General features: G+C 44.6%; 1 protein-coding gene across 9 annotated transcripts in view; it reads left to right on the top strand.

Moving 5' to 3' along the window:
- The window catches only part of LOC147023906 (transcription initiation factor TFIID subunit 4-like), a 63,494-nt gene extending 40,983 nt beyond the window's left edge, over nt 1-22,511 (top strand). Inside the window, exons 8-12 of one of the 9 annotated variants that reach the window (XM_085889886.1) lie at nt 231-345; nt 924-1,035; nt 3,127-3,296; nt 12,185-12,315; nt 22,199-22,511. In XM_085889886.1, the coding sequence (XP_085746012.1) occupies nt 231-345; nt 924-1,035; nt 3,127-3,296; nt 12,185-12,315; nt 22,199-22,414 (744 nt within the window). In that variant the 3' untranslated portion in view covers nt 22,415-22,511. The other 8 variants (XM_085889885.1, XM_085889890.1, XM_085889889.1 and 5 more) reach the window with 8 other exon arrangements.
- The last annotated feature ends 209 nt before the right edge of the window (nt 22,512-22,720 follow it).

Below are 22,720 nucleotides of genomic sequence, written 5' to 3'. Positions count from 1 at the left end.
CCACCACCGCTCGGTCACTCGTCTCGAGCACCATCGCTCAGTCCACCCTTCCTGACAACCACAAACTCCCAGTTCACGTTACACTCGGTAACTTCTCACAACCACTATTGCTCTGTGTATTTTTTTTCTTTTATTTGTTCCTCGCAAAACAAACCACAATTCTGTTGATGAATCCTGTGCCATGTTGGATTTAAAATTGGTTCTTCTTGTTCCATCCACCTCTCCTCCAGGTGTTATCTGCCCAAACTCTAATGCATCCCGGTGGAGTTAAGCAAATTGTATTGCAATCACCTGGGCAACCCCGGCCCACCACCACCCCAATGATCACCCGCCCTCCCCAGCCAGGTATGGAGAACAATGATTCGATACGAGTGTGTGATCAGATGCAGGTAGAATGAAACCGTGATGCCATTGATGGAACTTCTTGGTTTTCATGACAACGATCGGATGTGGTGTTTGTTTTTATGATCACGTTTCTTCGTGGAAGCTCAAACGTTCACCATTTTGAGTTTATGGCGATGATCGATCGGCAAACTGAGATTTCACACCATTCATCAATGTAGTTGTTCTGATTTACCATTTTATACACTCAAAGCTTATCCTTCCTTCACTTAGCTTCTGTGTTGTGATTCACTCAAAGAGTGTATGAAGGTTGATCAGGAAGCAGGTAAATGCAGTGTGTTTCTCATGAAACTTACATTAATGTGTAATCTTACTTTCCAATCAACATCACGATCGAATATAGACCCTCATTTCAACCATTACATCAACCCTGTTTGTCATTTATTTAACGTCACCTACTCTGTTGGGGAGGGGTGGGATGGGATTAAGTTTGATTGCCGTTCTTCACCTTTGCTATATCCTCTGTTTTAAGTTCTGCTTCCCCCACCTTTACCCTTTCATCAATTTTTCTTTGATATCAGGTGCATTCAGTAAGCCGGGGGTGCTGCCTTGCTCGGTGCGGGTGGCTGGGCCTGTACATCACGTCCCAGGGCAGAAAAACAAAGTCAGTGACGGAGCTGGTGGCTCCTTCAGGTGGGTAAAGCACCAGACCTAAGAGCAATAGCCATCCTCAGTTGACAAGGTCTTATTTGGAGGTTCATGAAAATGTCCACAAGTTGCTCTGCCGACCTCAGGTTTTAGTAAATCGGGCGGACATCGTCTGTTGGTGAAAACAGAAAGGTTTTCCACATGATCGAGGCTCATGGAAGAGCTCGAGCAGAATGAAAGGGAACGGAATGGAAAGGGAGAAAAACCAACAGCAGAGTAACAGTGAGAGCAAGATCAACGGGGGGGGGGGGGAGGACACGTGGGGGTGAACAAGCTGTATACAAGCTGAATGAAACGTAGCAAGAAGAGGAGGAAAGTGGAAATTGAACAGAAGAGGAACAAACCAACCAACAAAGAGCAATGCACAAAAAGAGCAGAGGGTGAAAAACCAGAAAGAAGGCTGTAGAAAACATGGTGACCTCTGACCTGTCTGGAATCTGAAAGTGATAGGCCCATAGACTCGGCTTCATTATGGGAGATTCCAATGACCTTGAAGGCTTTCGTTTCCATGGCATCAAGCTGAGTACCGTACAAGGCAGGGGCACGAGCCCAGAGGAGAGAGCAGTGCTCCATCAAGGTGTGGGTGAAAGCTTTGTCAGGTGTAGACAGACATGTAGACATGTCATGTAGACAGAAGTTCAGGTGTGCCAAGAAAGGACATTGGTATGCTGAAGGATGCCCAATCAGTGACTGGCTTTGGAGGCTAACTTTGGAATGTAGTTTGCCCAAGAAAGATCATGTCTGATGGTGAGACCCAGGAGTATGAGTAACAAACTTCAAGAGGAAGTAGATGGAGGTGGGGGGGGGGGGGGTTGCCAGACAATCATTTCCAGAGAGAGACAATGAGAGTGTGAGATTTGTCAGAATTGAAAGACATAGTCCAAGTGTTTGACCGTCTTGTAATTTTATAAAAGTCTGAAGGGAGGGAAGAGGCTGCAGCCTGTCTGCTTAGGATGAGGAATGTTATGGCAGAGGGTAGAGTCATCAGTAAATAGAGAATTTTCCAGAGTCAGAAAGATCGTTAATGAAGATTAAGAATTGCATGTTGCCTAGAACACTGCCTTGGGGCACTGCAGCCTTGACAGGGAGAGATGATAGGATTCCGTCGAGAGCCACACGTTGGCTACGAGAGGAGAGGAAGTCAGTAAGGCATGTGTAGAGTTGACCTTGGATGCCAAAGGAAGAGAGTTTGGAGAGTCAGGTAGGATGCCAGACTGCATCAAAACCATGCAATATGTCCAGAGAGATGGCCCTGATCTCACGTCTGACATTATGGGCCTCCATCCATTGTTGAGTGAGTAAAAGCAGCATGTCCAAGGTGGATTGACCTGGTCTGAAACCAAATTGGTGGTCTGAGATGTGGCTGTGAGAGAAAAGGAAGGGTTTTATGACCTTGCTGATCGGTCTGTAGTTGAGGGGATCAGTTTTTACACCTTGTTTATGCAATGCGGTGATGTTGGCGGATTTCCAGTAAGATGGAAGATGGCCGAGGGGGAAAATGCTATGGTGAACAGGGCAGAACAAAGATGTGCAAGAGCAGGTTTTCAGGACATACTTTTTTGTTTGTCAACAAATGCATTTCTCACTTTCAAACAGGCAGAAGGGTTTGTGAATGGAAAATAAAAAAAGAAAGAGCCCTGTGAATTACTGGACCTCAAACAGGGCATCCCAGCTGTTTATTCACGAATGATCAAGGAAGGGTTGATGTTTAACTTTGGCCGTGGTGAACAAATGATACGCACATCATTTCTTTTTGACACATTTGGTTTAAATTCCATCTCTTGTGGTGTTTTTATTTCCGATTTAGTTTACATTATGTTGTGATGTCGATATGTGCACAACAGTGGGTTTGGGGGTTGGGGGGGAGGGGGTTGCTTGTATATGAGGTAGGACAGGATATAAGCAAAAATATAGGAGGGAAGGGATATACTTTTGGGGAAGATGGAGGAGTAAATCTACATTGCGGGTCTTTTATACTTTTTTGTCTACATATTATCGGGATAGCCCTTCTGTTGCTTTTGTCACTGGAAGATCCTGGAAGGTTTAATTATCTTACCCAATGAACCCAATCCCCAGGGATGATGACGATATTAACGATGTGGCCTCTATGGCGGGGGTGAGCATCAGTGAAGAAAGTGCGAGAATCCTGGCCAGTACGTCTGGCCTCGTTGGCACGCAGATACGCTCGTGCAAGGATGAGGCGTTTATCCCGGCCGCTACTTTGCACAGGCACATGTTGGATATCGGTAGGAAAACCGCTTGCTGTTCCCATCATGCATTAACCAACACCTCGTACACATCACAGTAATTTTGTCCAGCAGGTGACTTAATGATTGACTGAAATGGGATGTGAACGATGAAAAGGGTTCTGTAGAGGAAGTGGTTTTATTTAATTTTCGATCATGACAGTTGTCCTTGTCGTGTCGGACGGCATTCAGTCAATCTGGGTTGGCATAACCAAACCTCGGGCAGTATTTCCCTTAAATCGGCGTGAAAACAGTCATTGTGCACATTCCGAGGCCTATTTGTCACGAATATCTGAGAGGACCATCTGTTCATTACCTCCACCACTGAAGGTGTACGGAGTTTATGTTTTCACCCCTGTTCGTCTTTCTGTCTGTCTGTCTGTCTGTCTGTGAGCAGGATATCGGGTCATCCCGTGCCAACTCACCTAAATTTCAAAAACCTCCCCAGGTCACCTCCTCAGATTTTGCTGGAAAAATTATTAAATGTAGATCTATATGGCTCTACCCACCATGCAAAAGATTAGCTTTCAATTCCTCAGAGTTTAAAAAATATCTATCTCTAGAGACTTTTGAAATTTGGCACTAAAAATGCCAAATGTGAAATACGCATTTTTTTTCAACTTCAGGGGCTTGTAATTTTATAATGGACTCCTCGAGAAAGTTAATATTGCAAATATTTACTAATTGGCATCCAAATTTTTCAATTATGGCATCAGATCACCTCTGGGATGCATATTTCTCACTCTTGGAAGCTAAAAATGGCTTTTGGGCCAAAACGAGCTAAAATAAGGTGAAACTATAGGAGCCCTCCTGAAAATTTGGAACTTGTAATTTTTTCCTCATAACACAGTGATTATAGGGTCATTATCTATCCATAGATACATTTTTGCTGGGATAATACAGTTAGGTGATGAATTATAAAAGTTTTAACATAAGCCCTTGCCTCCGAGGGCTCTAAAATGGACCAATTTTGTCCCCTGGTTTGACCATGTGGCTAGGGGTTTAGGATCTTAATTTTTTTTCTAAAGATTGCCTCATATAAGATGTCTACTGACCGAATAATTTTATCTAATGCCCATGGCTTCATATTAAAATAAATTTTTATTTACATGCACATTTTTTATAATTATTCACTTTTTTTCATATTCATGAGCTTATAAATCTGAAACTGAACAATCTAGCAAAGTGATACTGCAGATATTTATAAACTGGCATATGAAATTTAAGGATCTGTTATCAGAATGCCTGATAAATGCATATGTTTCTATCTGTAGGAAGTTGAAAATGCCACTTTGACCAAAAATGGTGAATATGCAGGGGGCATTAACTGAGGTTATGTAACAACTTAGATTATTCTTCTCATAAATTAATAATTATAAGTACATTTTTTATTCAAAAATAAATTCTTGTAATGATAATCCAAACATATGCTTTGGTTTTAATTTAAAAAACATGTCCTGCAGTTCTCTATTTGAAGTCATTGGTTATGACATACACCACTGGATGGAGTAATGGTCTGTCCCAACACCAGGGGCAGCACAGTCAACCTGTCTGTCTGTTTGTCTGTTTGGAGAACAAAGGAGAGGAGGAAACAAAGGAAAGGGATGCAGAAAAACCTGGGCCCAGTGGCACAAGTTTGACAAGTAGATGCACTGTTGGAACCAAATTAGACCAGGAGTGTCACAAGACCTATTGTAAAAGGAAGGTTGGGCTAAAAGAAGTTGCGGCTTTGGAGAAGAAGTCACAATAATTGATGATGAAAATGATGTGTTTGTGAACTTCATGAAGCAAGGAAGGGGTAACACATTATCATGGCCTCCAGAAAAAAAGAAAGATAAATGCTGGGTGCCATTACTCGACATTCTTTGTGTGGTTGAGGCCCCTGACATAAAATCTGGTGGATGTCAGTACCAACTGTCACAGCATGACTTTTAGCATGTTCAAGACCTGTTTTCTAAGATGTAAAATTCTGTGCCTCTGAGTGCTAGATAATCATGATCATGAATGTCATAAAAGATGAAAGGTCATTAAAGAGTTTTCTAAGACATAAAAATTACTAATATTCATTGTCTCTGTATATCTGTAAATAAAAAAGCTGCCACTCAACTAATCAAATTTGTTCTAATTTATAATTTGCAATCACTTACGAAAGTAATCATGAGCATGTATTTATGAATAAATAACATCCTTATCACTAATGTCTGATAAGAAGCATAATTTAGCCTCATGCGCACCCCTGCAAGTTCACCTTGTTTTGTACCAAGTGGGCCAAATTTCCATATTTGGCTTCCTAAAACAAGGAGTATGTGCTTTCTAGAGACATTCTGATGCCACAATCAGAAATTTTGTGTACCAGTTTATAAAATTCTGCAGTAACTCTTTCCTGGATAGTTCCATTTAAGATTTATAAACTTCTGAATATGAAAAAAGTGAATAATTATTTTAAAACGTGCATGTAAATAAAAATTTATTTTACTATGAAGCCATGGGCGTAAGATAAAATTATTCGGTCAGGAGACACATTTTATATGAGGCAATCTTTAGAAGAAAAAAAAAGATCCTAAACCCCTAGTCACATGGTCAAACCAGGGGACAAAATTGGTCCATTTTTGAGCCCTCAGAGGAAAGGGCTTATGTTTAAACTTTTATAATTCATCACCTAACTGTATTATCCCAGCAAAAATGTATCTATGGATAGATAATGACCCTATAATCACTGTGTTATGAGGAAAAAATTCTAAGTTGTTCCATATTTTCAGGAGGGCTCCTATAGTTTCACCTTATTTTAGCTCATTTTGGCCAAAAAGCCATTTTTAGCTTCCTATAGAGTGAGAAATATGCATCCCAGAAGCTGTCTGATGCCATAATTGAAAAATTTGGATGCCAATTAGTAAATATTTGCAATATTAGCTTTCTAGAGGAGTCCGTTATAAAATTGTAAGCCACTGAAGTTGGGGAAAAAAAGCGTTTTTCACATTTGGCATTTTTAGGGCCAAATTTCAAAGGTCTCAAGATATTTTTTAGATAGATAGATAGATAATAGAAAGATAGATAGTCTCGAGATAGATAAAAGAGATAGATATTTTTTAAACTATGAGGAATTGAAAGCTAATCTTTTGCATGGTGGGTAGAGCCATAGAGATCTACATTTAAGAATTTTTCCAGCAAAATCTGAGGATGTGACCTGGGGACCCTTAGGTGAGTTGGCACGGAATGACCCTATCTCAAGTTATGGACGGATTTGTACGAAATTTTGTGGACAGATTGGGTGTGACAAGAAGGAATTGATTAGATTTTGGTGAGGATCAGATCCGGATCAGGGTCCGGATAGTATCATTTCTAAGGAGATTCTTCACCACGAGTGATATTCCATAAACCCGATATATGGTACGATATCTCAAAAAGTTGTGGACGGATTACGCAGGTGATGAGAACAAGGCAATTCGATTTTGGTTGAGGTCCAGATGCATACAAAACATAAACTGTTCAGCCTGGAAGAGATATGTATGTGCTCTACCAAGTGCCGTTGTAGTTGCAGATACACCAGGAAGCAGGGGGTGTAGAGAATAATTTGAAAGAAAGAAAAAAAAAAAAGAATCAACATCAGGGAAGATGATGGTAGAGGAAAGACTGTGTGAAGCGTGGGATGAGTAGGGAGAGAAGAGAAAGGTGTTTTTGGAGTAGATCTGAGTCAGGGGCATGTATGGAAAATATTGGGGGTTGTGGGGGTGGGAGGTTGAAGTGAAACATTCCGCCATATTTTTGTACATCATAAACAGGTGGCCCTGGTCATAAATTGTCGAACAATTCTGATGCATGTTCGGTTTTTGTGCTTCTGAGGGCACGAAAATAATAGCAAACGGTTAACTATAACTATAACCTTAACCTTGATGGTTGAAAAAGGACACTTTCTGTGGCAGAGATAATAAATTTGTAAAAACCTTAACATTTTTACTGTGACAATTGATGTATTCGAGTAAAAAGATTGGCTCTGGTGGCAGTACAACAAAGACGCGTTGATATTAAAGTTTTTTTTGTTGTTTGTTTGTTTGTTTGTTTTGAAGTGATACAAGTACTTCTGCTGGATGAGTACAACTACATGTGACGATGTAATTGACACTTTAATGGAGAAGTACTAGTTTGATCAAAAGTTAAACTGCCGAGAAACATCTGTGGGGAGGGGTCACTGAACTGAAAAGAGAATGCTCATAACCCGTGAAAAGTGTAGCTGCCGTGAGCTCGAGGTCACGTGACCGGCGCCATCTTGGTTAGCTCTACTTGGCTGCCCCTCGTCGCAGATCCGGCTCGTTTTGAACGCATCCCAGTTGAAAAAGCCAAATAAATGTTAAAATACCATTTTGTGCGGCAATAAACTGCTCCAATTGTTGTAGGAGGGTTGTGGAAAGACGTCTGTGTTTATGTTAACGGCCACCATTAATCCCATCTTCTCATTGGGTCGGCCAAGGGAAGTTTGACCCAAGTCTTTCACGAACCGGCTGGTGCCGGTGATGGCTAAACAGCTAAGAGATGAGTGTGCGACAGAACATCCAGTTCAACGTCCATCCGAGTGATGGCACACACATTTATTAATCACCCTGCGTGTGAAACACTGGGCGGACAGTTTATAGCTGGGTCGGGATTCGAACTCAGGCTAGACAGCAAAGAGTCGTGTGACGGGATGTCCAGTTTAACGTCCATTCGAGGGACGACGCACACATTGATTAATCACCCCATGCCTGCAGCAGACATGTACATCTCTCGGCCACTCATTCTGCCAATGATTTGGGCATACTGTACATGATAAAGTTAGTTCTATTGTTGTAGTGCTGGGTTCAGGGGTGGGGAACGACCGCAAGATGGAGTATTTTCAGTTCAGTCCCTCTATCGAGTGCAGCCTGTGGCTGCTGGTTGCATCATTGGTTGGGACGCGGCTATGCCGCTGATGCAGTGTCCCCCTTACCAGTACACTGGTGCTCATTTTGCCGACCTCGGAAGGATGACAGGCTGAGTCAACCTCCTGGTGTATATTAATTCAGCGGCCAACGGGGCTTGAACTCAGGACCCGAGGATCCCAAGCCGCCACCCTAACCACTAAGCCAACACCAGGCTTTTCAGTTCAGTGGGAGGGTTTGTTTGTTTATTAAGTTGGAGGTGACCATCCCAGCTGAGAACATTCCTATATATACACACGCTGAGTACAGCCACATTACAAATTACTTTGCCAGTGAGTTAGGAGTGGATAAAATAGAGTGTGTATTTAACTTATCCAAGTCGTTTTTGATTCTCTCATACAAGGTTTTCATACAGGGATACTGTTATCTATCTATATAAAACACAGTGCTTTTTGTGTATTCGTCTGTCCCCCTTCATAAGGACGATTTAAGTCGGGTCATTTTAAAGGCCAATCTTTGAGCACGACTGCGTTCACTACGGTGTATTTTAAAGGGGGGGGGAGGGGTTAAAAAAAAAACTCGAAAAATATTTTTCATAATAATTACATCTCTTCTATTGGAAATGTAGGTGGTGACTTGCAACCGGGCCTCATGGGCGGTGTACAAAAACTTAAAACAAATAAATAAATAAATACAAGGTGCAGGGAGGTGAAATTCGATGCACGTGATGTACAATGCACACAGAGTAAAACAAGTGTTCATTTAGGTCTGGAGGATGTGTAATAAAGAAGATATTAGCACTCTTGACGCTCGGCTGAGGATTCAGACTTTGGCGCACTCACAAGGCTGTGCCGTCGAAATGAAACGTCCCAGAAGACAAAGGAAGCATGATCACATTTGTCCATTGTAGTGTTTTAAAATTATGCTTCTTGTTACGAAACATCACTTCTTCCCGTCTCCTTGAATATTTCGAATAATAAAATAATTCCAACCAATCAATTTTTGACGGGCTTTTACATGAGTAATATCATAAACCGCCCGGAATCGTCATCCCCTCTCCCACCGGGAGCGGTGCCACACAATACATACACGTTCACACAAATAATTTGCGTGTCGACCGCTCCCGAATCCGCACAACTGATTTTTAACACCTGAAATGCTCCCAGGCACGCTCCGAGTACAACCCACCAAATTTCAACTCCTGTCCAGCGGTGCATACACGTCAAACCCACACGGCGCACACCCACACACCACACCTAAGTGATATGTCTGTTGTGTTGTTGTTCGTCTTTCGGCTGCTCCCGTTAGTGGTCGCCACAGCGGATCATCCGTTATGATCCGCATACTGATTTGGCACAGGTTTTACGCCGGATGCCCTTCCTGACGCAACCCTGGTCACCTCTTACGACACAGGGATATGGATTGGGTTTCGCCATGATTCCGGGCTGCCCTACACCCTCTCATAGCGTGGCCCAGTGCAGAGCTCCTGTCCTCAAGCGATCCTCCAACCCAAGCCTCCGAGTAGCCGGATTACAGGCGCACGCCACTACGCCCGGTTCCGAGTGATATGTCTGTATGATACTATAATGACATTTTTAACAAAAGTGATTGTAAATTGATGATAATTCAACAGTACTAGAAACACCCGCTCCCCACGGGACCGATTATATTTAAGGCCTGTGCAGTAATCGGCATACCTTTAGGTTCATTAGTTGTCGTCAAGTGTTCATTTTCATTTGGTCACAGTTGTGGACTTTCTCATTGGGGGTGGGGGGCGGGGGCAATCTTCTGCTAAACTCATTGTTCCAGCACATTTCATTTTGTTTGCCAATGTAAGATGGACACGACAGTACTCAAACCAAACTTCATGCCAATCCTCTGTGTCTGCTTTGTACTCAAACTAAACTTGATGAAAACAACTAAAACTAGAGGGGGAGCACTCGGGAGAGTGCAAAACCTCAGCCGCCAATACTGCTGGGTCACTCAAGTGAACCTTATATCTTATTCATTAAATATGATGTCAACAGTGCTGACAGTTATAGTTCTTTTCTCCAACATTTTTTTTGGGGGGGGGGGGGAGGGTTGGAAATCACTTAAAACATGTAGAAATGCAAAAAAATATATATTTTTCTCTTACAATTTTTTTTTTGGGGGGGGTGGAAATCACTTAAAACATGTAGAAATGCAAAAAAAAATTCTCTAACAATTTTTTTTGGGGGGAGGGGGTTGGAAATCACTTAAAACATGTAGAAATGCAAAAAAAAGAAATCGAAATTTTGTTGAAAAAAGTTGCAAAAATTTTTTTTCTCTAATTTTTTTTTGGGGGGGGGGGTTGGAAATCACTTAAACATGTAGAAATGCAAAAAAAAAATTTCTCTAACAATTGTTTTTTTTTGGGGGGGGACCAAGTCCAAAATCTAATGGCATGATCCTTGGACCATACCTACCCCCCCACCAAGTTTCGTCGAAATCCGTCGAGGAGTTTTTCCGTAATACTGTTCACAAACAAACAAACAGAAAGGGGTGAAAACAGGAACCTCCGATCTTCGATGGCGGAGGTTAACAAACAAACAAACAAACAAACAAACAAACAAACAAACAAACAGAAAGGGGTGAAAACAGGAACCTCCGATCTTCGATGGCGGAGGTTAACAAACAAACAAATAAAAGATTTGTTAAATTTATTAATTACTATATTCTCATGAGGCCTTCACCTCTCATAATAAACCATATTCTCATCATAAGGCTTTGCTGAACATTTGATGGTTCAAAAAAAAACAAAAAAAAACTCACACCCTGGATGGATTGCAAAGCCCTGAGTGTGATCCCTTGGAGTACTTCGAATCGAGCAAGCCACTTGGCGAGCTGTATGGAAGCTGCTTCCTAATAGAACATATCCCCTTTCCCCGGGGAACGGGATAATTAATATTCAACCTGATATTACAATAATCATGGGAAATGATACAACATGCTACTTTGTAGTATTTCATTGAATTATGGTTACACGACGATAAAACGGGATTTTTATTTTTTGTATACCTTGTCGAGGCTTGTGTGAGAGCGAACACACAACGCACACACAGCAAGGGCGGCATGAGACAAGACGGGTGGGAGTGGGAAGGACAAAACAGTGGGGAACAAAGACATTAGATCTGTGGAAGGGAGAGGGATGGGGTGGGGAACATGGGGCATACATGATGGACACCACAGGGACTTTCTGGAAGGAAAGCAAGGAATTTGAAGGAGGTGGGTTGGTGGTGGATTATCGGGGGTAAAAAAGATCGAGGATTTGGATGGGGGACGATAAGAGGTGGTGGTGAACAGCTGTTTTGAAGGCCTGGAGGGAAGAATGGGATTGAATAGAGTGAGGGAGTTTATTCCAACGGCGGGAAAAAGGAGGAATGAAAGAGTGAAGGTGAGCAGTGATTCGTGATTTTGGTAGTTTTATCAGAAGGGGGTTGTTGGCGGACCTTAAGCGCCCTGTGGAAATGTGGTGGGGACAAATCGTAGAGAGAGCGGGGGGTGGGGGGGACGAGGCTGGAGAGGAGACAGTAATATGTTTGGTTTTTTGGTTAATATGTCGACAAAAATAGTTGTCTTCAAAGGTGGAGACATGTACATGAACTGCTTTGTACAGGTGTACCTATACCGTCGGCCTAGGATGGACAGCCTATATAAATATGGCTTGGCCTGTTCACCTGATGGGTATTTTGAGCATATGCCTCATTTGCATAACCCGAGGTGTCATGTCGTCGGTGATGTCATACCCGATATAAACGTACAACTGGCAGTGGCAGAGGAAAGCCCTTAAACAAAATGAATATTTGCCAATGGTGAAAGATATTGTACTTCAACTTAAATTTATTTAAAATACAGGTCAAGGTTCATGAAAGGGGAGGGATGGAGATGTCAGGTGGTACACACAAGCTTCAGTACTGTCAATGTTGGTTAAAACAATTAAAAAAAAAAACTACCTTTCACATTTGCCATCTGCAGGACGGCGGTTTGGGGTGACGGAGATCCCAGCGGAGGTGGTGAGTCTGGTATCTCACGCAGCCGAGGAGCGCCTTCGAGGGGTCGTGGAGCGGCTCGGCCTTATCGCACAACATCGCACAGAGAGCTTTCGGGTGAGGTTCAACTGGCCAGCCAGGCTTTCTTCGTGCATTTTCACTGTTACATTCCATTTACCGTATTTTGCCTCCTTTGTTGGTAACACCGTTGTGTTGGGATGGTTGAGTTAGAGCTACTGCCTGGAATGAACAGGCACAACTGCCTTTTCCTGCACTTATTTTACTTGTATTTTTGTGAGCTACGACCAAAGGGATCCGTAAAACGACATAGTTACAAATGTTCTCTCAAACTTATGAAGCGTAGCTTGATATAATTGAAATTCTTCATAAAGCTGAGTGCGTGCTGGATACGCAGTAACTGGTTCGAAAACATTGCTGAATGCACCAAAGCGTGTTGTTGGCTTCAGCAAGATGCAGCAACATGATGTGACACCAATTCCCCAAAGATGGCGAAGAGCATTTGTTCTCCCATTCTGACGGAAGGCCGAGTGTGGCTTCATCAGGGAGAGTGTTAGTTGCAGATTTATCATGCTCAAGATGCAGGGATGAGGTTGAGAAGTCGTGTCTAAAAGGTCCGAGTACAAATCTTACTAAAACGAAGTAAACGTGGATGTCACTGAAACTCCAAAATTGTCACGTGGCGGAAACAGCACCACCTTTAGTGGTAGCCGGTATTACAAATCATCCTCTGTCATGAAAGGTTATCATTATGAAAATTTCTTTCAAAAGTGACAAATTATAAAAGTGCATTTCCAAGACTGCCGCAGAACATTGCCTACACAAGGCAGGCCGAGAAGGGTACTCCTGCCCGGAGGGCGGAAGTTCCGGCTAGTTGGATCAATGATGCCCAAGTGGATACAAATTTGGCACAAATGCTAATCTGGGATTTAACGGATTGCATGACAACGACTGTCGTGGCTAAAAATATTGGCACCCTTGCACTTTTTTTTTCAAATAATGCACCATTTGTTCCAGAAAATTGTTTAAATTACAAAAAAGATTTTGGTGTCCACAAATGTATTGTTGCGGGCCGGGTATCGGCTGCGAGCACGACCGCAAGATGGAGCTGCAGAGTCAACTCCACCGAACACCCGGAATTTATATCGTACCTTTCGGAAAACTTCGACAAGTACGGGTCCCTTACCGGACCGTGAATCGTCAATAATTTCACCACGTGGTACAGGATTATTTGCCCATCTTTAAAATACCTAGAGCTCCACGTGCCGAGTTTACCGAGTATTCACACCCTCGACGGCGCTCGTACGGAACGCTCATACCGAAGAAAAAAAAAAAAAACCAGGGAGTCTGGAACACTGATGCTAACCATTACCTTGACATGTTTCGACTTAAAAGTAACGTACAAGTAACGTATGTCGACGTGTGTCAACGATCGCGTAGCGTGCCTACAACTTATGCCAGCGTATGCGGAATGTGTCATACGTCGAGAAATTTTCAACATGCTAAAAAATTTCTCGACGTACTCGGTATACAATGACGTATGCCAGCGTACTATGACTTATGCCAGCGTGCTCTTAACGTATACAAAACTTACCCATGACGTATTCGACGTGTGCCAACTTGGTTGGGCAAATTTTTCATATGTCGGCATACGCTGGCTAAAACGTCAAGGTGTGACAGCGGCTTCACACTTCGATGTCTAGTGCGGTTATGATTTGAATCGTCGAGCCGCAGCCTATTAATAGCCTACGCCACATGATCGTCGGCGATACACTGCCGCGCTATGCATAAGTTACACTATCGTTAGGCATAGGTTGTGAACGCCGACAATACGCTCAGCATTCATTGGTATAAGTTTTCTATATGTGATTAAAACATTCTGTGTACGTTACTAATACATTATGCATACGTCCAACTCGTTATTATACGCCCAAAAATTAAAAAAAAACATCAATAGTTCAGCGTACGCCAGCGTTTTACATACATTTTGATATGTTGCCATATGCTGGCTAAAACGTCAAGGTGTGACAGCGGCTTAACCCTCCTATTGTCCTTGTCCGGCTAACCTATCCTGTCCACCAAGCCTACTCCCAACCGCTAAAATCCTTTCTGGAGGGGAATAAGGGAGAGGCTAGCGTCCTGTCTCGAGGCCCAACAAAGCCTCAGAAAGGCCTCCTTCAGATTTCAGCAATCTACCAAGGTGGATCCAGCGGCCTACAGAGAGCGAAGCGATGGATGGTGCGAATGGGTACATTTCCTAACTATCCTACTTTTTATTCACTTTAAACTACCCTGGGGCTTTTCAAAACACCTGTCTCTTTAAACTATAGGTTCTAGAAAGCATGATTCCCATCGCCTGTGTTGGTGTCCCTTATAAATTTGGGCCTAGCCCTCGAATTTTCATTCATGCCCTTGCACAATTTCATGGCTGGGCAGCATGGCTCACTTGGCAGGGATTCCCTCTCTGCCAAACTCGAACCATGGCACCCCCAGGCCCTGAGGCTGCCTCCGAGCCTACCTGCTCCCTATGAACGCGGGGGGTTGCCCTTCCTGGCATTGCCCCCCCCCCTTCCATGCCCAGTGCCCACGTAGCATCTTTGGTGCTCCGGGTCCCATTCCGCAGGTCGCCCGTGCCCAGTACATTATCCTGGTCCCTTGGACCCTTGGCTGACTCTGGCCGACAAGTCTGGTGACCGGGGTGCCCACAACTCGGTACTTGCCTTCCCAAGCCACGCTCCCAGCTGGTCAATTTTACTCCTGCACCCCTCCAAATGGGTATCATGCCTTCACTCAACACCAACAACAAAACGACCTCCTTTTGGTAAATTTGACTAACCCCCTAACTAACATTAAACTGACCGTTACTATTACTTACTAGACTGGCGCGTCACTTTGGCATCACTTGCGTGGGAATCACTCCTTCCCCCACTCATTCATTCGCACCATGCATTCCACATTCACTCCATTCACACACTTGGGCCCGCTGACCCATATTCACTCATTGTAGATTTTTCACTCTTCCAATTCATTCCAACACTCACACTTTGCTGGCTAAATTCCCCTAACTAACTCGTGCTCCCTCGTCGTCCCTTAAACTAATGCACGTTCCATTTAATCTACGTAGCTAAGCTACGTCCCCACTACACATTCCATGTCTGTCCATTTTCCAAGGAAATCTCAACATCCATTCTAAATCTAACCTAAATCCCTCTAACTAACCCATTCCACGGGCTCCATGGAGGAATTGCTCATGCCTCCATGAAGCCGGTCTAACTAGCGCTAACCCATCCCACTAACTAGTGCTCCTCTGCCCAAATCAGGGCTGTGTACTTGGAGCGAGGATTTTTTTTCTGCACCGCCACGGTGGCGGTTTACGGCTTACCCGTTCGTCCCTTTGGGTGATACCAACGTCCCCACCGATGGCCGATCCATGCAGCCATGACGTCACCCTGCCAATCGCACCGAGCGCTCGCTTTCGGGGAATTCCCCACACGGGACGTGCGCTGTTTCCCCGGCATTCGTGCCACGAGATCCCCGCCGATGACGTCACCCGCGCACCGAGACTGCGCGGTTTCCCGTATGAAACTTTCAATTAATCTCCTGCTTGAAATTGAATTATTTTTAACAACTTCTAAAAGGTGCCAATAATATTGTCCGGGCCATGTTAGGATGTCTGGTGGAATAAGCTAAGATTTAGTAATTTTTTTCAGTTTTTTTTTGTTTTGTATTGTTCCACTGCAAACCAAAGAAATACTCTTGAGTGCTCAAGGCTTCCAGATTCGCAACATACAGGTCCTATAGAACAGTTATATCGGTAAGTATGCGTTTTTAGTTTGGGTCCCCATCCCTCATTTAATGGTTGAATAAATGTACATGCGCTGTGCGTTGTTTTGATAGGGTTTTCTTTTCTTTTTACACCACCATCAACTACAACAACACGCCTTCACCTCGCTTCCTCACACCGACGCCATTGCCTACGTGCGTTTCAGCACGTATGTGGGCGGAGCCCACGCAGGATAATGTTCCTCTGGCTGTTTGGTGGGCAGAGCCCACACAGAATAATGTTCCTCTGGCTGTTTGGTGGGCGGAGTTCAAGGAGGAGCCTCGCGGCGGCCCTCGACCAATCAGCGTGCTACAGGTGGGGTGATCGCCGCTCAGCCAATCAGATCCCGTGACAGGGAGAAAGGGGTCTGCGTGACGTCACCACGCCCCCGGGCCAATCGACGGACTTGCCGCTCGTTTTGGCCAATGACAGGGCGACGAGCGATTCTGCGTGTCAAAACCGTCTAGTGAGGGATGGCGGAGGCGTCCCCCCCCTCTGGAGACAGGGTGAATTTGGGTGCGGCGCGATTCGGACCTCCGGGAGAGCTTGGCAGATCCTGCCGGGGACAAGAACTATCAATTTCCTAATCAATTTCAATTAATCTCCTTTACTTTGGAATTGAACTCACCCGTGGTGAGTTTCAGGTGTCTGCAATATAGAAATCACTCATTCAACCAGTTTGAACAGAGAAAAGGAGTCATTATGCTGTTTTGTGTCACTGTGTGTACTGCAATGAGCATGGAGAAAATAAAAAAATACATTGTCTGGAGTTCAGACACAAGATTGTAGCCAAGCATGGACAATCTCAAGGCTACAAATCCATCTCCAGAGACCTTGATGTCCCTGTGTCCACCGTACGCAATGTTGTCAGGAAGTTTAAGACCCATGGAACTCCAGCCAACCTCCCTGGAAGTGACCACAAGAGAAAAATTGATCGAAGATTGCAGCGAAGGATTGTTTGAATGGTGGAGAAAGCACCTCGATCAACTGCGAAACAGATTCAAGCTGACCTTCATACACAAGGTACGACAGTTTCAACTCGCACCATCCGTCACCAACTCAATGAAAGGGAGTTCTATGGTTGGAGACCCAGGAAGACCCCACTGCAGATATATATGAAAGCCCGACTTGAGTTTTCCAAAACACACATTAACAAGACGAAATCCTTCTGGGAGAATGTCCTGTGGACAGATGAGACCAAATTAGAGCTTTTTGGTAAAGCACATCATCTCGATGTTTACAGAAAACAAAATTAAGCCTTCAACGAAAATAGCACCTTCCCAACAGTCAAACATGGAGGAGGTTCAGTGATGTTTTGGGGTTGCTGTGCTGCCCCTGGCACTGGGTGCCTTGAATGTGTGCATGGCATCATGAAATGAGGAGATTTCCAAGGTATTAAGGAAAGCAATGTTCAACCCAGTATCAGAAAGCTGGGTCTCCATTGAAAGTCATGGGTCTCGCAGCAGGACAATGACCCCAAACACACTTCAAACAGCACCCAGGAATGGTTCAACACGAAACATTGGACTGTTCTGAAGTGGCCAGCAATGAGTCAAGATCTAAATCCCATTGAACACCTGTGGGGAGATCTGAAAACAGCAGTTGGGAGAAGGCACCCTTTAAATCTGGGAGAACTGGAGCAGTTTACACAAGAAGAGTGGGCCAAACCACCAGTAGAGAGGTGGAGGAAGCTCATTCATGGCAATAGGAAGCGCTTGACTGTAGTTATTTTGTCCAAAGGCTGTGATACCAAATATTAAGTCAAGGGTGTCAATAATTTTTTTCAATGCCATTTATTTTTATTTTATGATTTCAAAGGATATATTAAGTTCTGAATCAAAAACAAACATTCTGTGGTATTAACAGTTAAATAAAGAATTGTGGAGACAAAATATTTTTGTTAATGTCAACTTATTTTTGGAGAAAATTGTGATTTATTTGTAAAAAGTGCAAGGGTGACAATATGTTTGGCCACGACTGTCGGGGGTAAAAGGAGGACAACAGGCAAAGCAAAAAAAAAAATTGTGGTTATCAACAGTCTGAACATGTAGGACGTTGCGAGAGGGGTTCCGAGTGCGTCGGACGTTGCGAGAGGGGTTCCGAGTGCGTCGGACGTTGCGAGAGGGGTTCCGAGTGCGTCGGACGTTGCGAGAGGGGTTCCGAGTGCGTCGGACGTTGCGAGAGGGGTTCCGAGTGTGTTGGGCGACCGTTGAGGGAGGTGCTTCGAGTGCGTCGAGCAATTACTTGTATTCATGAGGTGAAGGTTCAAACTGAAGTGCACATTTAGAACACCCGTTTTATTGAAAGTTCATTTTTGAACTTTCACACTTGATCCAGGCACACGCCTCGTCGATGTGGACTTGACCCTTGAATCCTCCATCTTCTCCTGCCAAGAGTGATTCTCATGCAGAACAATCAGGAATTGACACTTTTGATGTGTGGTTGTGAACGGTGGATGGAGGGGAGATGGAAAGGTGTGCCAGCCATTGCTTGTCTGCAAAATACTTGAGCTGCTTTCAAAGGGAGATGCACGACATGGCCAAAAGTATGCGGACACCCCTTCTAATGAGTGGATTCAGTTCTTTCAGCCATACCCATTGCTGACAGGTGTATAAAATCAAGCACACAGCCATGCAATCTCCACACACAAAGTTCTCCACACACATAACAATAGCACAAAGTTCCTTGACTTTGCCAGAAGTCATGGACTTAGGGTGGCTGGTTCATAGTTTCAGTGCCCACAGGCTCGTTGCTGGACTTGGTATTCCAATGCTCGTGGTGTGGCAAAGGAGATTGACCATGTGCTCGTTGATGGTTGCTGGAGGATGATCCAGAACTGCTGGGTCTACCGGAGTGCTCATTTCCTCAATACCGACTACAGGCTTGTGGTAGTAACTCTGAAGTTGCAGCTCAAATCCTGGAGAATGGTTCCATCCCAGCCTCGGCTGGATGTTGGCAAGCTCAAGGATTAGAGGGGAGGTGAGGAGTTTGTGAACAGGCTGAGTGGGGATTTGGGGGGGTCTGGGTATTTGGGGAATCCTGAAAAGCTGTGGAGACAACCATCCTGATGTTGCAGGTGGATGGCGAAGAAGAATTTTGTCTCTCAAGGGACACTGGATACCATTTGACCAGGGTCGCAGGGCCAGGCTCAATGGCAGAGCTGAGATGTTCAGGGATTTGTGGCGTAAAACTGTACTTGCGCTAGGGTGGACAAGGAGGCCGATGTATGTGGAATCTGAGGGGGGTAGAGCATCACCTGTGGTCCACTGATTCTTGTCCTGCTTAAAGCGGAATTCACGCATTGTGTTCCTCCAATCCCGTCCCGAGGGGTGCTGCAGTTAGAGCAGTGGGTGGTGGGCTCTTGAGAGACGAGTCTGAAGTGAAGGCCCACTGGGCCGGTTACTTTGAGCGGTTGTACCAGGCTGATCCACCAGCTGTGGCGTTTGATTGTCAGGGGTGTTACTATCCCTATTGCTGACCTTCCAATCAACTGTGATCCACCTTAGTTTGTAGAAACAGGCTGCGGTGAACCAGTTGAAATGGGGTAAAGCTCCAGGGATCTGTGGCATCCATGCTGAACTTCTCAAGGTTGGTGGAAATACTGCACTCATGTCATTGCATGCAGTTCTCTGCTCTGCCTGGAACACAGGCATCATCCCAACTGGCTGGAAGAGGGGCCTTGTTGTCCCTCTCTGGAAAGAGAAGGGTGATTGCTTGGACTGCAACAACAACCGAGGGGTGACGCTGCTCTCAGTGTCGGGCAAGGTCTTTCCTCGGATAATTCTTGATCGGGTTCGCCACCATTTGCTTGAGTGAGCACCAGCGCCCAGAGCAGTCGGGCTCTACACCAAAGAGGTGAACGATTGACCGTATCCTTGCCCTTCGGGTCCTCACCGAGCGCAGATGAGAGTTTCTGCAGGGGCTGCTTGCAGCCTATGTTGATCTCTGTAAAGCATTCGATTCGGTGAATCAGGATACCCTCTGTGGGATTATTGGTCTTTGTGGGTTGCCACCAAACCTGATCAATCTGATCTCTGAATTGTACTCTGGTACTGAGAGTGCTGTGAGATGTGGTGGTACCATCTCCGACGTATTTCCAGTTGTTGCTGGAGTTCTCCAGGGGTGTGTACTGTCTCCCACACTTCTCAGCACTTGTCTGGACTGGATTCTGGGGAGGATGTCGGAGAGATCAAGTTGCGGTGCACCGTTTGGGAATGTCAAGATCTCTGACCTTGATTTCACAGGTGATGCAGTCATCTTTGCAGAGACTCAAGATATCCTTCTGGGGGCCCTCAAGGTGTTGTATGAGGAGTCGGAGCCGCTGGGATTACGGGTTTCCTGGGTCAAAATTGAGATCCAGGCTTTCAATGACATCTTGGATGCTGCTCTCGTGTCAGTATCAGTTTGTGGTGACGATGTTGAGGTCACGGAGAGATTCACTTTCCTTGGCAGTCATATTCACGTCACTGCTGGCTAACCAGGGATTTGAGAGGGAGACTTAATTCCTTTGGTACCAGGTCTCTTCGGATAATTCTTGGCTATCGCGAGTCGGACTTTGTGTCCAATGAGCGGTTGCTGAGAGAGACTCAAATGAGATTGGTTACTTGCATAGTCCGTGAGCATCAGCTGCGATTGTATGGACATATGGCTCGTTTTCCTGACGCTGATTCTGCTCACCAGATTCTCTCAGCTCAGGAGCCTCGTGAGTGGAGGAGGCCAATGGGCCAAACACGTGCCTCATTGCAGCATGTTGATCGGCATCTCAATGAGATGGGAATGGGCCAGGCATCTGCCTGGGGGATGGCCAGACGGAGGCCCCTGGAGTACCGGCAGAAAGTGGACGCAGCGACGCACTCTTCCGGTGCATGTTCCCATACCTGACCTGAAATATTAATGCTGTAGCATACAATGACATTCTAGATGATTCTGTGCTTTCAACTTTGTGGAAACAGTTTGGGGAAGGCCCTTTCCTGTTTCAGCATGACAATGCCCCCATGCACAAAGTGAGGTCCCTACAGAAATGGTTTGTCCAGATCGGTGTGGCAGAACTTGACTGGCCTGCACAGAGCCCTGACCTCGACCTCATCAAATACCTTTGGGATGAATTGGAACGCCGCCTGTGAGCCAGACCTCATCGCCCAACATCAATGGCCGACCTCACTAATGCTTGTGTGGCAGAATGGAAGCAAATCCCCACAGCAATGTTTCAATATCTCATTGAAAGCTTAGAGGAGTGGAGGCTGTTGTAGCATAAAGGGGGGGGACCAACTCTATTAATGCCCATGATTTTGGAATGAGATGTTTCATGAGCAGGTGTCCACATTTGGCCATGTCATGTATGTTTGATTGTGCTCATTATAAGAAAAAAAAAATGGAATTTGTATGTAGAACATAGATAAACCGATAGGTCTGGTTTATGGGTTCGGCCTTGACACCACCATGACAGTTTCGTAAATACAAGGATTGCAATTTCCTTGAAATCTCCATTTTAACAATTGATGGATAATACTATTCCACACATTATGTCCGAATACATAGATTGACGGTTGTGATTCGTACATGCGCAATCCCCTCCACCCAGTGCACACCGGCTCAAACCTCTCCCCTGCTCATCACGTGGCCCCAAAAATATGAGGTGTCTTGGAAATACAGGATAATTTGGTTGTTCTGTTTGTTTTTTTTTGACATTGAGCTGTGTAGTCTGCGTTCGATCCCTGATAGTGTGTTGCTTGATGGAAAACTATCGTTCAGATGCAGTGCTTGCAGGAGGTGCTACATCCTGGAGCACGTATTTCAGCACATCATGTGGGGATGAAAAGCCAGCTGTCCTGTCTGCATTTAAGTTGTGGGTGTTAAAGATCCCAGGATATCCTTTGAAATGGAATAAGCCAGTGTGGCTGCCCAAATTTCCCACTTGGGATTTATTGGTATAGATGTATAATTAAGCAGTAGGTTGGAGTACTGGGTTGTGGATAAAGCACAGCAATGATGACCCAAGTGGCCTCTAACTACACGATTCCTTTTATATCTTTGAATAGTAATTTGCATGCAGTTTTACTTTCTTATACAAATGAAGGAGCGGACATATTGATGGCTGCAAAGCATTTTGCACTCGGATGATGAGGACGCCAAACAAATGGAGCTGGCTCTTCCCGGCAGGAAGACGAGCGCATGGAGAGGTTCACCGACGTAAGGGGACAACTGAAGTTCTTTGAGCAGCTTGAGAGGCTGGAAAAACAACGGCGAGACGAGCAGGAACGCGAGATCCTGCTCAGAGCTGCCAAGGTGAGTTATCGCAAGCAGACATTAGTATTACGAGAAACACACACTCCCCACAGAAATGTAATACCCCCTCCCAGTGGTGGGGGTAAATAGAACACATGCACTATGCCACGTCCAGTGCAAGATTGCAAGTCTTCTTTGCAACTGACTTGATATCCTCTCCCACCACGACCGGGTGGCACTATACGGTACACATTTACATCGACAACTGCCCCACCACACCCCCCCCCCCCCGAGTCCCGACAATGAAAATGTTTTAACATCACACACACACCAAATTGTATGTATATATATATATATATATACATATATATATATATATATATATATATATATATATATATATATATATATATATATATATACATATATATACGAGCTGTTTTCAAAAAGTATCCA

The sequence above is a fragment of the Eptatretus burgeri genome, chromosome 7 (genome assembly GCF_056783735.1).
Source record: "Eptatretus burgeri isolate ZD-2024b chromosome 7, Ebu_testis_v1, whole genome shotgun sequence".
NCBI lineage: Eukaryota > Metazoa > Chordata > Myxini > Myxiniformes > Myxinidae > Eptatretus > Eptatretus burgeri.
This window is presented reverse-complemented; position numbering and strand designations above follow the sequence as displayed.